This window comes from Phascolarctos cinereus, unplaced genomic scaffold, assembly GCF_003287225.1.
Source record: "Phascolarctos cinereus isolate Bilbo 61053 unplaced genomic scaffold, phaCin_HiC Scaffold_3;HRSCAF=262, whole genome shotgun sequence".
Taxonomy (NCBI): domain Eukaryota; kingdom Metazoa; phylum Chordata; class Mammalia; order Diprotodontia; family Phascolarctidae; genus Phascolarctos; species Phascolarctos cinereus.
Genome location: NW_027555736.1, coordinates 61,597,725 through 61,611,843, shown reverse-complemented (window position 1 = coordinate 61,611,843; position 14,119 = coordinate 61,597,725). Strand labels below are relative to the sequence as shown.

General features: G+C 38.5%; 1 protein-coding gene across 8 annotated transcripts in view; it reads left to right on the top strand.

Moving 5' to 3' along the window:
• Nucleotides 1–14,119, top strand: part of DYDC1 (DPY30 domain containing 1) — a 45,984-nt gene that overhangs the window by 20,016 nt on the left and 11,849 nt on the right. Inside the window, exon 1 of one of the 8 annotated variants that reach the window (XM_078150881.1) lies at nt 14–126. The exons of 6 other annotated variants lie outside the window; for them this stretch is intronic. In XM_078150881.1, the coding sequence (XP_078007007.1) occupies nt 98–126 (29 nt within the window). In that variant the 5' untranslated portion in view covers nt 14–97. Of the gene's footprint in view, nt 1–13; nt 127–14,119 lie in introns of those variants that run through there. One more of the 8 variants, XM_020977346.2, reaches the window with a different exon arrangement.

Below are 14,119 nucleotides of genomic sequence, written 5' to 3'. Positions count from 1 at the left end.
AGGGAACATTAAGGATGGTTGGTAATTGACGGTTGATGTTTCCCTGGAAGTGCTGAGGAGACAGATGTACTTGGAGATGTGCTAGTATTTACTGCATATGTACTTAAGGAGAAGGAGGAAGCTGAGGTGAGGGCTACTTGACATCCAGGTTCTTTGATACTATAGTGTGTATTATAATTCTTTTGTGAATTATCCTAGCCTTTGGATCACCATGGCTCATAAAATTTAATTGTGGTACTTAATATTTTGGACAGTAATTATTTGAGGGTAAAACATGAATAATGTGATAGTGCATTAGGATTTTCATTGGGCCTGCAAGGTATGCTCAAGGTTCCATCTCCTCTTTAGGACAGAAGGAAATATTGATTGCTAAATGAATTGGACACACGTTCCTGACTGTGCCAACTCCCTGGAATGAATATATGAGCTTTAGAATAGTTATACTGCCCTCAGGTGTTTTTAGAGGGGTGGCCTCAGCAAGGGAGGATTTGAAGTATATGTGGAATTCCTCATTATTTCTCTCTTAATTCTTCCAAGAGGATCATCACATCTCAGATGTTCTCTGTTCCATCTCCCTTCTAGAAAAAAAAAGAATGTTTTGCCCTTCAATAAGCAAGCAAACAAAAAAATCCCCAAACAAAAACCAGGCAACAGCAACAAAAATCCAAATTCTTTAAAGCATTACCTGGAGCTTCCTTACTTGACCTGATTGTTTTTGTTCAGTTGTTTCAGTTCACTTACAACTTTTTGTGACCCAATTTGGAGTTTTCTTGGCAAAGATATTAGAATGGTTTGCTATTTCCTTCTTTTTTAAAAAAAATTTTGAATTAAAAAAAGTATTAATTTATTTATTTTTAATTTTCAACATTCACTTACCCAAGATTTTGAGTTCCAAATTTTCTCCCCATCTCATCCCTCCCCCCACCCCAAGATGGCATGCGTTCTGAATACCCCTTCCCTAATCTGTCCTCTCTCCCCTTCCCTTCTCTTATCCCCTTCCCCTTCAGCTTTCCTGTAGGGCAAGATAGATTTCTCTACTCCATTTCCTGTATATCTTATTTCCCAGATGCATGTGAAAACAACATTTTTTTTTAAAACTTTGGGTTCCAAATTTTCCCCCTTTATCCCTCCCCATCCATTCTCATTGAGAAGGCAAGCAACTTGATACGGGTTATACATGTGTAGTCATGCAAAACACTTCCATAGTAGTCATGTGAAAAACCAAGTATATTTCCCTTAATCCTATCCTGCCCACCATTTATTCTATTCTCTCTTTTGACCCTGTCCCTCCTTAGATGTGTTTGCTTCTGATTAACCCTTCCCCCAATCTGCCCTCCCCTCTATTGTCCCCCTGCTCTCTTGTCCCCTTCCCCCCCCATTTTCCTGTAGGGTAAGATAAATTTCCATACCCAATGAGTGTGTATGTTATTCCCTCCTTAAGCCAAATCCAATGAGAATAAGATTCACTCATTCATTCCCTTTCACTTTTCCCCCCACTTCCCGTCCAGTAAAAGCCTTTTTTGGTCTATTTTATGTGAGATAATTTACCCCATTCTACCTCTCCCTTTCTTCTCCCAGTATAATCCTCTCTCACCCCTTAATTTTATTCTCCAAATATCACCCCTTCATCTTCAACTCACCCTGTGCCCTCTATGTATCTATGTATCTATCTATCCATATAATTTTTTCCCTCTACTCTAATACTGACAAAGGTCTCATGAGTTACAAATATCATTTTTTCCATGCAGGAATGTAAACAGTTCAACCTTAATAAGTCCTTTATGATTTCTTTTTCCTCTTTACCTCTTAATGCTTCTATTGAGTCTTATATTTGAAAGTCAAATTTTCTATTCAGCTCTGGCCTTTTCATCAAGAATGCTTGAAAGTCCTCTATTTCACTAAATATCCATTTTTTCCTCTGAAGAATTACACTCAGTTTTGCTGGGTAGGTGACTCCTGGTTGTAATCTTGTCTCCTTTGCCCTCCAGAATATTATATTCCAAGCCCCCCAGTCCCTTAATGTTGAAGCTGCTAAATCTTGTGTTATCCTGATTGTTTTTCCACAATACTTAAATTGTTTCTTTCTGGCTACTTGCAATATTTTCTCCTTGACCTGGGAACTCTGGAATTTGTCTACAATATTCCTAGGAGTTTTCCTTTGGGGATCTCTTTTAGAAGGTGATTAGTGGATTCTTTCCATTTCTATTTTGTCCTCTGGTTGTAAAATATCAGGGCAGTTTTCCTTGATAATTTCTTGAAAGATGATGTGTAGGCTCTTTTTTTTTTATCATGGCTTTCAGATAGTCCAATAATTTTTAAATGATCTCTCCTGGATCTACTTTCCAGGTCAGTTGTTTTTCCAATGAGATATTTCACATTGTTTTCTATTTTTTTTTCATTCTTTTGGATTTGTTTTACAGTGTCTTGACTTCTTATGAAGTCACTGCCTTAAGGAGGTATTTTCTTCAGTAAGCTTTTGGACTTCCTTTTCCATTTGGCCAATTTTGCTTTTTAAGGCATACTTCTCCTCATTGGCTTTTTGGAACTCTATTGCCATTTGGGTTAAGGCTATTTTTTAAGGTGTTATTTTCTTCAGTTTTTTTGGGTCTCCTTTAGCAAGCTGTTGACTTGTTTTTCATGATTTTCTTGCATCACTCTCATTTCTCTTCCAGTTTTTCCTCTACTTCTCTTACTTGCTTCTCAAAATCCTTTTTGAGCTCTTCCATGGCCTGGGACAATTCATATTTTTCTTGGAGGCTTTGGATGTAGGAGCTTTGACTTTGTTGTCTTCTTCTGGTTGTATGTTTTGATCTTCTTTGTCACCAAAGTAAGATAATATAGTCTGACTCTTTTTGCACTGCTTGCTCATGATCCAGCCAATTACTTGAGTTAAACTCTTTGTTAAGGTAGGTCTGCTTCCAGTGTGGAGAATGTACTGTCCAAGCTTCAGGGGTTTTGTGCAGCTTTTTCAGAGATACTTCTAGGGACCTGTAAATTTTCAGTTCTTCCAAGGTGGTATGATAAGGGCGAGGTATTTACTCCTTTCCTGGCCTGTGCTCTGGTCTATGAGTGACCACAAGCACTCCTTTCTGCCTTGGAACTGTGAGGAGGATTTTCTGTGTACTACCACTACAAGCTCTACCACGCCAGTGCTCCTCCTTGCCCCAGGACCACCACCCAGAACTGTGACCCAGATCCAAGCATGGACAAAGCAAGAGAATCCTGCACCAGCAAAGAGATCCCTGCAATCCCCCTCTGATCAACCACTTGATTCCCCCTCAGGCTGTGGGCCAGGAGCTCAGGAAACAGCCGCCGCCCTGGGGACACATGTGGGGAATGGGACTGGAACTAAGCTTCTCTCTCACCATAGTCACAGACTCTTCCTACTGACCTTCTAAGTTGTCTTTGGCATTAGTGGGTTGAGAAGTCTGGAAACTGCCACCACTGCCCATGATTCAGTCTCCTGAGGCTTGCTCCAGGTTAGCTGAGGCCTATTTTTCCTGTCTGCCCACATCAAACTGCATTCCTCCCCCAGCCTGGCATGATATACCTTTCCAATCAACCATCCAGGTTGTCTTGGGTTGGAAATTTGTTTCATTCTGTCTTTTAGTGGGTTCTGCTGCTTTAGAATTTGTTTAGAGTCATTTTTACAGGTATATCAGGGGTTTGGGGTGAGCTCAAGCAAGTCACTGCTTTTACTCCACCATCTTAGCTCTGCCCCCCCTGAAGTGATGCTATTTCCTTCTCTAGCTTATTTTACAAATGAGGAAACTGAGGCCAACAGGGCTAAGTCATTTAAAAAGGGTCACACAGCTAGTAGGTGTCTGAGGCTAGATTTGAGTTGAGTCTTCTTGACTCCAGGCCAAGCATGTTATCCTCTTATGAGGTTCTGGGGCACCTCAAAATGTTGAGGTGTAAGTTCATCTTAAATGAATTTGCTCAGGCAGTCTCCAAATCAAGTAAAGGCATTTATTTCAGATAATGCAACAGACCAAACATACTTCTTTGCCCCTTAATGAAGACCCCAGCTTAAAGGGTGGTGATAGTCCCCTAAAGGAGGCAGTCCTCTAGGAGAGAGTGGGCCCCCCTCTCAAGAAGGTGGCAGCTTCAGGGAGATGCCTTCCACTAAAGGGACATGCCCGCTTAAGGGGGATACTCCCACTTAAGGGAGACCCCCACTAAGGGAGATGCCAGCTTAAGGAGGGTGGCAGCCCTCCAAGGGGGAGGGCTAATTAGGGGCGTTGTCTCCAGCTAAAAAGAGATGCCCCCTAGCCAGGAGATGCTAGCGAGGTACTCTTATAGAAGAAAACCTGCTGTAGCTAGGGACCATAGTTCAGGGTATTGCAGATATGTAGGCACAACATTATTACACTATTCAGTCCATTTGCCTAGTGGCATAGGGGCCCTAGTTAGTTTCAGGTAGTTCATTGACCAGCCTATTTGAATCTCATTGTCTTCTAAAGTGGCTTTAAGTTGTACTTGAGATAATGTGCTTCTCATCGACCATTCTATTTGAATCTCATCACCAGTATGCCACCTAGCTGCCCCTGACTGACTATGCCCATTGTCCAAATCATGAATTGTCCAGGCATTCCAATGCCATTTTAATGCCAAATAAGGGAACTTTATTGACAGAGGATAATAGGATCATAGATTTAGAGATGGAAGGGATCTTAGAGGCTAACAAATCCAACTCTTCTTCCCCTCCCCCCAATTTCCTTTACTGCAATAGGGCTAATAGGACAGCTCCAGAGCAATAGAAATGGAAAATTTGCTAGATAATGTGACAAGGCCTCCTAGAGGGGGAGGTGGGGGTTTAAAGCAGTAGCCAAGATCATTGTACATTTTTGAGGATTTTTGTTCAATGAAAACAAATTTCAAATCAAAGCCAGCAAAAAAGCAACATGCCAAATTCCTCCAAATGACAGTAAATGTAGAGCATGATCATTTAATGTAGTATGAGCAAATGAGGTCAGTTTTGAGTTGGCAGGTGTTGAATATTGATTTGGGAATGATCTGCAACCATTACCTATAGCTATGTTACCCATATGAATTGGTGTTGTGATGGTTGTCGAAATTGAGTTTGAAGCATGTAGTCTCTGTTTATTTCAGTTGAGTACCATAATACCTGTTATATTCCTTAATGACAACAGTTTTGATATATACAGTATATAAACTGATCTTTACAAAATCTCTTGCAACATGGATTTTAATACTTTTGTTTTGACATCATCTTCATTTCTCAGTGCATCCCTCCTCCTCCTTTGTATAACAAAGAAAGAAGAAAGAAATAGTTCAACAAAGCTAACTAGCACATCAAAAAAGCCTGACATCTATAATCAAAGGATATGGTCAAAAGCTACTTTCTTTGCATTATTCCAAATTTGCTTTGTAAAATGGGCCAATTCACCACATAGCCAACAGTGAGAGCATTAGTGTTAACCACCTTGATATAACTGCTCCAACACTAACTCTATTCTTTTTTTTGGTTATTTTTATAATTTCCTGGGTATAGGTTGAAGAAACCTTAGACTTGTTTTGATTTGCATTTTTCCTCTTATTAGTGGTTTGATACATTCTTTCATATAGTTGTTAATAGTTTGCATTTATCTTTTGAGAACTATTCAATCCTTTGAGGACTTAGCTATTGAGGAATGGCTTTTGTTCCATTTGTTAGTTGTTTATATTGCTTAGATATCAGACCTTTATCAGAGATATCTGATACAAAGATATTTTCAGTTTCTTAGTTGTAGTTCATTTTTTTTTCCTCTGAGGAAAATCTTTTCAGTTTCATGAAGTCACAAAGATCCATTTTATCTTTTGTAGTTGCCTTTATCCCTTATTTGGTTCATGATTTATTCCCTAGCCGTAAAAGTGAAAGGTACCTGATATGGTTCTCTTTAATTTTCTTACGCTATGACATTTAATATTCACATCACATCTTTATTTTCAGTTTATTGTATGTGCTTTAAGATGTTGGTCTAAATCTAAATTATGCCAGGCTTTCATAGTAGTTCTTGTCCAATAGAAAGTTTTTTCCTAGCTAATTGATTGTTTGGAGTTTATCAGACATTGGATTATTGAGTTTAGTTATTTCTGATTCTTCCTTTTCTAGTGTGTTCCATTGATCTATTTTTCTTTTAGCCAGTACTAAATAGAATAAACTGGCAACTCTTATGAAATTGAAATAACTCAAGAATGGATTATTAATAATTATTTAAAATATTCAGTGATTAAATTTAAATTTGTTTAAAATTGTTATTTTCTCTAATTTAAAAAAGTGAAATAACATCCCTTCATAATGGATAAATGTATCCATTGTAATTGGTTTGAAGAGAAAATCCATTAGAGCAGCTCAAACTAGTGTTAGCAAAGACAGTAGAGACAATTTAAGTGGGGAGGGGAATAAAATACCCCAATCTAGAAAATATGATCTCCTCCATCATTGAGATTCACAGTTATTGTTATTAATGGAGAGGAAAGACTGCTTACTTTGCTATGTAAATATGAGTTAGCTGCAGAAAGCATAGAGTTTAAACAATTGAAATTACATCTTGAAAATGTACATGCAGAATACTTTAATGAGACTTCTGGTAAACATGGTGACATGAAAGGTTCCTGCTTAGTCAGCCCCACTGAGAACCACTTCAGGACTAATGATGAAGTATTCCAGATGAAAGAAAGATTCCACAAAACTGAGGATATATAACAATGAGCCCCTTCATCCCACCTAAGACTGTTTGTCTTGTCAGGATGAGGCCTGAAACCACCATGCTTATTGGTTGGGAAGCTCTTTTGTGACAGGAGCTTGTCAATCCTAGGCTGAAGCCTAAGATTGGCTGTAGATAACTGCACCTGGAGACAAGACTGAGACTGTTGTGATTTTCTGTTTGGGAGCCAGATCAAGAGAAAGTAGTTGAAGTCTCAGACTTGCTGTTTGGGAAATGTGAAGGATCAGGCTCCGGTCCCAGTTCTAGTCCAGGTTTGCAGAAGGTAAGCAGGGGCTGGTACTACACAGTTTTGGGACTATGGTAAGGAAGTGAGACCAGGATCCTAGCCATCCCCTGTCCCAGACAGTGGCACCTGCACTGCAGGGAAGAGAAAGAGTGGTACAGCATCTACCCTGGTACAGTGATGGCCCACTCTGAGTTTGTAGCAGAAGACAGGACCTAGGCCTAGCCATTCCATCCAGGACTGAGGGAGTGGGTAGAGCCTGGCTCTGATACAAAGTCCCAATTCAGGAACTGAACTTGAAGAGACAGATGAATGGAATAAAAGGGGAAAAAACCTTGTATAATACAATGAAGAAATAGAATGGGTTAAGAATTTTCCAAGATAAAATCCAAGAAGAAAGTCACTATGCAATAATTTCAAGTAGAAGCCTAGAAAAATAGTGGTTTGATTACCAGGATTACCAAGAGTGGGTGGAAGAAATAAAGGAAGAGCTGAAATGAGATAAAGAATGAAATTACAGCATTTAGAAGCTGAAGAAACAGTTTATAACACAAGGGTGGATGTCGTGAAAAACAGAATTGAACAAACAGAATTGATACAATGATATAAAAGAAATATTAGTATAAATGGAAAAGACAGAATATATTGTCGAATACAGAAAAAGTTAGATGTTCTTAATTATCAAAAACATCTTTCCCCCAAAATCACAATTAATATCAAAAGAATTGTTTGAATTGTATGAGGTTACTTTATAGCATTGCTAAATACAAAGAGCTTTATCCATAGGATGAACTTTGGTGCTATCTGCAGCTATTGATATAGGTAGTTAGGTGGTTTGGTTGATAGAGAGCAGGGTCTGGAGTTAGGAAGACCTGAGCTCAAATCCAGTCTTAGACCCTGGGCAAATTACTTAACCCTGTTTGCCTCAGTTTCCCCATCTATGAATTGAGCTGGAGAAAGAAATGGCAAACCACTCCAACATTTTGCCAAGAAAACCCCAAATCACAAAGAGTTGGACACAACTGAAAACACCGAAAAACAAGAAGTAGCTATTGATGTGGTTGAAATTATGGTTGCTGGATCATTTGCAAAGCAGCTTCTGCAGGAAAGAGAATGCCCATGTACTTGAAGACTTCTGTGATCAAATAATTGACAGGCAAATCGTCTTACTTTGCATTGCAAGTGGATGAAGTAACAGCTATAGTTAAAGATTCTTATTTGCTTACATGTGTATGATACTGAAACTGATGTTATGGGAGATTTGTTACTTTGTGAGCCTATTGATGACATTACCACATTAAGAAAAATTTTCCATAACGTTGATGAAATTTTAAATGAAAATTAGATCATGTGAGAGAATTGCATTGGACTCTGTACTTAGTACTTATCAATGAATGAAATGCAGGTCTATAAGCATTAATTAAAAATGTGGCCCCTTGTGCAATTTGCATGCATCATATGATTCACAATAAATTTCTTAAGAAATGTGAGTGAGGAACAACATAGAGTTTTAAAAATTGTGATAAAAATAACTTACTTTATTAAAAAAAACCCAATACATTAAAAGGAAGACTGTTGTAAAATTATGTGACAATTAAGGGGCAAAGCCTAGGGCATTTTTGTATCATTGCTATAAATGTATTGGCTTTCACATGCCAAAATGCTTGAATAGTTTTTAAACTAATAGAAGAAATTGCAGTTTTCTTAATGATAATAATAAAGATGAAGCAAATTGTATAACAAAAATTTCCTCCTGAAATTGGTGTACTTTGTGGATAATTTAAAAAAACCCAAATATTCTACATCAATGCAAGATCCTCAGATTCATACTGTGGTGTTTAAAAAGCTCGAGAGACATAGTTTTGGGGTAATTAATCATTTTATTAATAATTCTAGCATATTACCAATAAAATGGATCAGTGACACTCTCAAATGCCAAAGATCCCTCATGAAACCCATTCAATGCTTATCTGCCCTTGGAAGAGTGGGTGTTCTTGAGGGTGGCAATTGACTCTGTAATCAAAGTGAAGTCTTTTACTAATGTTCACAACATTTTACTTATGTGAAATAGGGTAGTCTGCTGTAACTAAAGACAAAATATTGATTTTAGTTAGTGATTGGAAAAGAATCTATCTAGAAAGATCATCAATGATTCCATGTTTTGAGAAATGTTGCCCTGAAAAACAAACCTACTCATTGTATGAGTAATATTATTGTGGTTATGATTTCAGTCTGATCTTACACAGTTGCCTAGGGCACTGAGAGGTGAGTGACCTGGTCTAACACATGGGTTCTTTGAGACCAGGTAAATCATCCCGACTCTAATGCAGTCTCCTTATTTAATAGGCCATGCTGCCCCTTTTTATTTTATAAGATGTAAATATGAAAATTGCAAAGGCATCTTTTCAATCAACAAGTATTTCTGTTACATTATTTTATGTTTAAGATTTGTTTGGTGTAATAAAGAGTAAGTTTTAACAATTTTATTTTAATTAAATATGAACTAAGTAAATTAATTGCAGGGTTTTAAGATGAAGTGTGGCAGCTTTGTTGTTGTTGTTGTTGTTTTTAATGAGAGGGATTCATTAAATAAAGTTTGGAAACCATTGTTATAAGGTACTTGCCCACTCGAGCAAGCTCTACCCCTCTACGACAGCTGTTAGTTTTTCCTTATGTTGCTCTTTGATCTGCTTATTGAAGATATTACCACCTATCGTCTGGTCTGTCTTTTTGGAGCAACACAAAGTTCATCTATTTTTTCTCTCACAAAAGGATTCTTAAATATTTGAAGAACACTATTCTGCCACCTCATGAAAGTTAACTGATTGCCTAGTTATATAGAAATGGGTAGCAATGCACAGACTATAATGCAAGGCTACTGGCTCTCAAGGCTTTTTTTTTTCCTTACGCCATTTTTGTTTTTACCTGTAATCGTTATTGTCCCTTAGGCTACTTGGTTCTCAATTTTGCCTCCCCATCTAGTATTGCCCTCTTGGTATTATCATTTTTAATCTCCCAATTAAAGATTCGAATCTCATTCATTATATGTCATTTCTTCAGGATCCTGTCAGCTAATGACCATCTTATGTTTAACACGTCCAAAATCGAACTCATTATCTTTCTCCTCAAACCCTTCCCTCTTCCTTACTTCCCTGTTACTGATAAGAGCATCACCATCCTCTCAGTCACCCTGGCTCACAACCTAGTGGCAATCCTCAACTCCTTATTCTGTCTGTCACTTTCAGGATCAAATAGGAAATCTTCTGTTTGGTGTTCAAATCCTTTCATAGAGGGGCGAAGCCAAGACGGTAGAGTAAAAGCAGTGACTTGCTTGAGCTCTCCCCCAAACCCCTCCATATACCTGTAAAAAATGGCTCTAAACAAATTCTAAAGCAGCAGAACACCCAAAAAGACAGAGTGAAACAAATTTCCAGCCCAAGACAATATGGATGGTTGATCAGAAAGATATATTGCACTGGGCAGGGAGAGGAATGCAGTTCGACATAGGCACGCAGCAAAACAGACCTCAGTGAACCTGTAGCAAGCCTCAGAAGACTGAGTCATGGGCAGTGGTGGCAGTTTCCAGACTTCTCAACCCCACTAATGCCAAAGACAACTTAGAAGGTCAGTAGGAAAAGTCTGTGACTCTGGTGAGACAGAAGCTTGGTTCCAGCCCAATTCCCCACGTGTGTCCCCAGGGCAACAGCTGCTTCCTGCTTCTGGCCCATAGACTGAGGGGGAATCAAGTGGCTGATCAGAGGGGGATTGCAGGGATCTCTTTGCTGGTGAAGGATTCTCTTGCTTTGTCCATGCTTGGATCTGGGTCACAGTTCTGGGTGGTGGTCCTGGGGCAAGGAGGAGCACTGGCGTGGTAGAGCTTGTAGTGGTAGTGCACAGAAAATCCTCCTCACAGTTCCAAGGCAGAAAGGAGTGCTTGTGGTCACTCATAGACCAGAGCACAGGCCAGGAAAGGAGTAAATACCTCGCCCCTTATTATACCACCTTGGAAGAAGTGAAAATTTACAGGTCCCTAGAAGTATCTCTGAAAATAGCTGCACAAAACCCCTGAAGCTTGGAGACAGTATATTCTCCACACTGGAAGCAGACCCCTACCTTAACAAAGAATTTATAACTCAAGTAATTGGCTGGGATTATGAGCAAGTAGTGCAAAAAGAGTCAGACTATATTATCTTACTTTGGTGACAAAGAAGATCAAAACACACAACCAGAAGAAGACAACGAAGCCAAAGCTCCTAAATCCAAAGCCTTCAAGAAAAATATGAATTGGTCCCAGGCCATGGAAGAGCTCAAAAAAGATTTTGAGAAGCAAGTAAGAGAAGTGGAGGAGAAACTGGAAAGAGAAATGAGACTGATGCAAGAAAATCATGAAAAACAAGTCAACACCTTGCTAAAGGAGACCCAAAAAAATTCTGAAGAAAATAACACCTTAAAAAATAGCTTAACCCAAATGGCAATAGAGTTCCAAAAAGCCAATGAGGAGAAGTATGCCTTAAAAAGCAAAATTGGCCAAATGGAAAAGGAAGTCCAAAAGCTTACTGAAGAAAATACCTCCTTAAGGCAGTGACTTCATAAGAAATCAAGACACTGTAAAACAAATCCAAAAGAATGAAAAAAAAATAGAAAACAATGTGAAATATCTCATTGGAAAAACAACTGACCTGGAAAGTAGATCCAGGAGAGATCTTTTTAAAATTATTGGACTATCTGAAAGCCATGATAAAAAAAAGAGCCTACACATCATCTTTCAAGAAATTATCAAGGAAAACTGACTTGATATTTTGGAACCAGAGGGCAAAATAGAAATGGAAAGAATCCACTAATCACCTCCTGAAAGAGATCCCCAAAGGAAAACTCCTAGGAATATTGTAGACAAATTCCAGAGTTCCCAGGTCAAGGAGAAAATATTGCAAGTAGCCAGAAAGAAACAATTTAAGTATTGTGGAAAAACAATCAGGATAACACAAGATTTAGCAGCTTCAACATTAAGGGACTGGGGGGCTTGGAATATAATATTCTGGAGGGCAAAGGAGACAAGATTACAACCAGGAGTCACCTACCCAGCAAAACTGAGTGTAATTCTTCAGAGGAAAAAATGGATATTTAGTGAAATAGAGGACTTTCAAGCATTCTTGATAAAAAGACTAGAGCTGAATAGAAAATTTGACTCTCAAATATAAGACTCAAGTGAAACATGAAAAGGTAAATAGGAAAGAGAAAGTATAAGAGAATTATTAAGGTTGAACTGCTTACTTTCTGCATGGAAAGATGGTATTTGTAACTCATGAGTCCTTTGTCAGTAATAGAGTAGTTGCAGGGGAAAATTATATGTAGATAAATAGATAGATATAGAAATAGATACATAGATAGAAGTCACAGAAGGAGTTGAAGATGAAGGGGTGATACCTGGAGAATGAAATTAAGGGGTGAGAGAGGATTATACTGGGAGGAGAAAGGGAGAGGTAAAATGGGCTAAATTATCTCACAAAAAACAGACAAGAAAAGGCTTTTACAGTGGAAGGGAAACAGGAGAAGGTGAGACGGAATGAGTGCATTTTATTCTCATCGGATTTGGCTTAAGGAGAGAATAACATACACACTCAATTGGTTATGGAAATCTATCTTACCCTACAGGAAAATGGGGGCAGGGGGAAGGGACAAGAGAGCAAGAAGATGATAGAAGGCAGGGAAGATTTGGGGAGGGAGTAATCAGAAGCAAACACTTCTAAGGAGGGACAGAGTTAAAACAGAGAATAGGAGAAATGGGGAGCAGGATAGGATTAAGGGAAATATATTTAGTTTCCCACAACATGACTGCTATGAAAGTGTTTTGCATGAGTACGCATGTATTACCTGTATCAAGTTGCCTTCTCAGTGAGGGTGGGTGGGGAGGGAGGAAGAGAGGAAATTTGGAACCCAAAGCTTTAAAAAGAAAAGTTTAAAAAAATTGTTTTCACATGCAACTGGGAAATACGATATACAGGAAATGGGGTATAGAAATCTATCCTACCCTACAGGAGAATTGAAGGGGAAGGGGATAAGAGAAGGTGGGGGAGAGATAGACAAGAGGGAAGATTAGGGGAAGGTGTATTCAGAATGCATACCATCTTGGGGTGGTGGTAGGGATGAGATGGGGAGAAAATTTGGGACTCAAAATCTCGGGGAAGTGAATGTTGAAAACTAAAAATAAATGAATTAATTTTTAAAAAATGAAAAAAAAAGAAATGAATATAAACTCCCTGAGGGCAGGGACACTCTACTTGTAGCTGTATTTCCAGTGCTTAGCATAGTGCCAGACACTGGTAAGTACTTAATAAATGCTTTTTGACTTGCAAAAAAAAAAAAATCCTTTCATAACTTGTGATCCTCCTCACTCCTTTTCAGTCTAACACTTTATGTCTCTCACCATTACCCACCCTGACTTTCCCCATTACTTCTTCCTCCACCCCCAATTTTTCCCTCCTTTCCTCTATTTTGAACTAGAGACTCCATCTCCTGACTCTAGGCACTTTCACTGGTTTTTCTAAATGCCTGGAATATTCTTCCTTCTCATCTCCACTTCCTGTTTTCCTTCAGGTCCCAGATAGAATCCTGCCTGTTTATAGGAAGCTGTCTTTCTCCAATCTCCCTTAATTTTAGTGCCTTTACTCTGTTAATTATTTCCAGTTTATCCTGTCTTTAGCTCGTTTGTATGTGGTTGTTTGCATGTTGTTTGCATTGGACTGTGAGGGCCTTGAGAGCTGACTACCTTTTACCTTTCTTTTTTTCCAGTGCTTAACACAGTGCCTGGCACATAGTAGGTACTTTCTAAATGTTTATTGACTAATTGACATGCCAATTTAATGCATACATGTTAATGAGATTGCAGGATTTACTGCTATAAAGGCATCTTATGGATCTATTCCAACCTCATCATTTTACAGTTTAGGAAACTGAGATCTAGAGAGATTAGTTGATTTACCCAGTGTAAATCAGGTAATATGTAGTCAAGCCAGTATTGAGACTGAAGTCATTTGACTCCAAAACTAATGTACTTTCCACTAAGTGACTAAATGAAGTCTTTGTTAAAGACTTCATGTGTTCCTTCCTCCAGATAACATGTTTTCTCTATAATGTGAGATAAAGAAATGACTTGCAGGAATTTTAG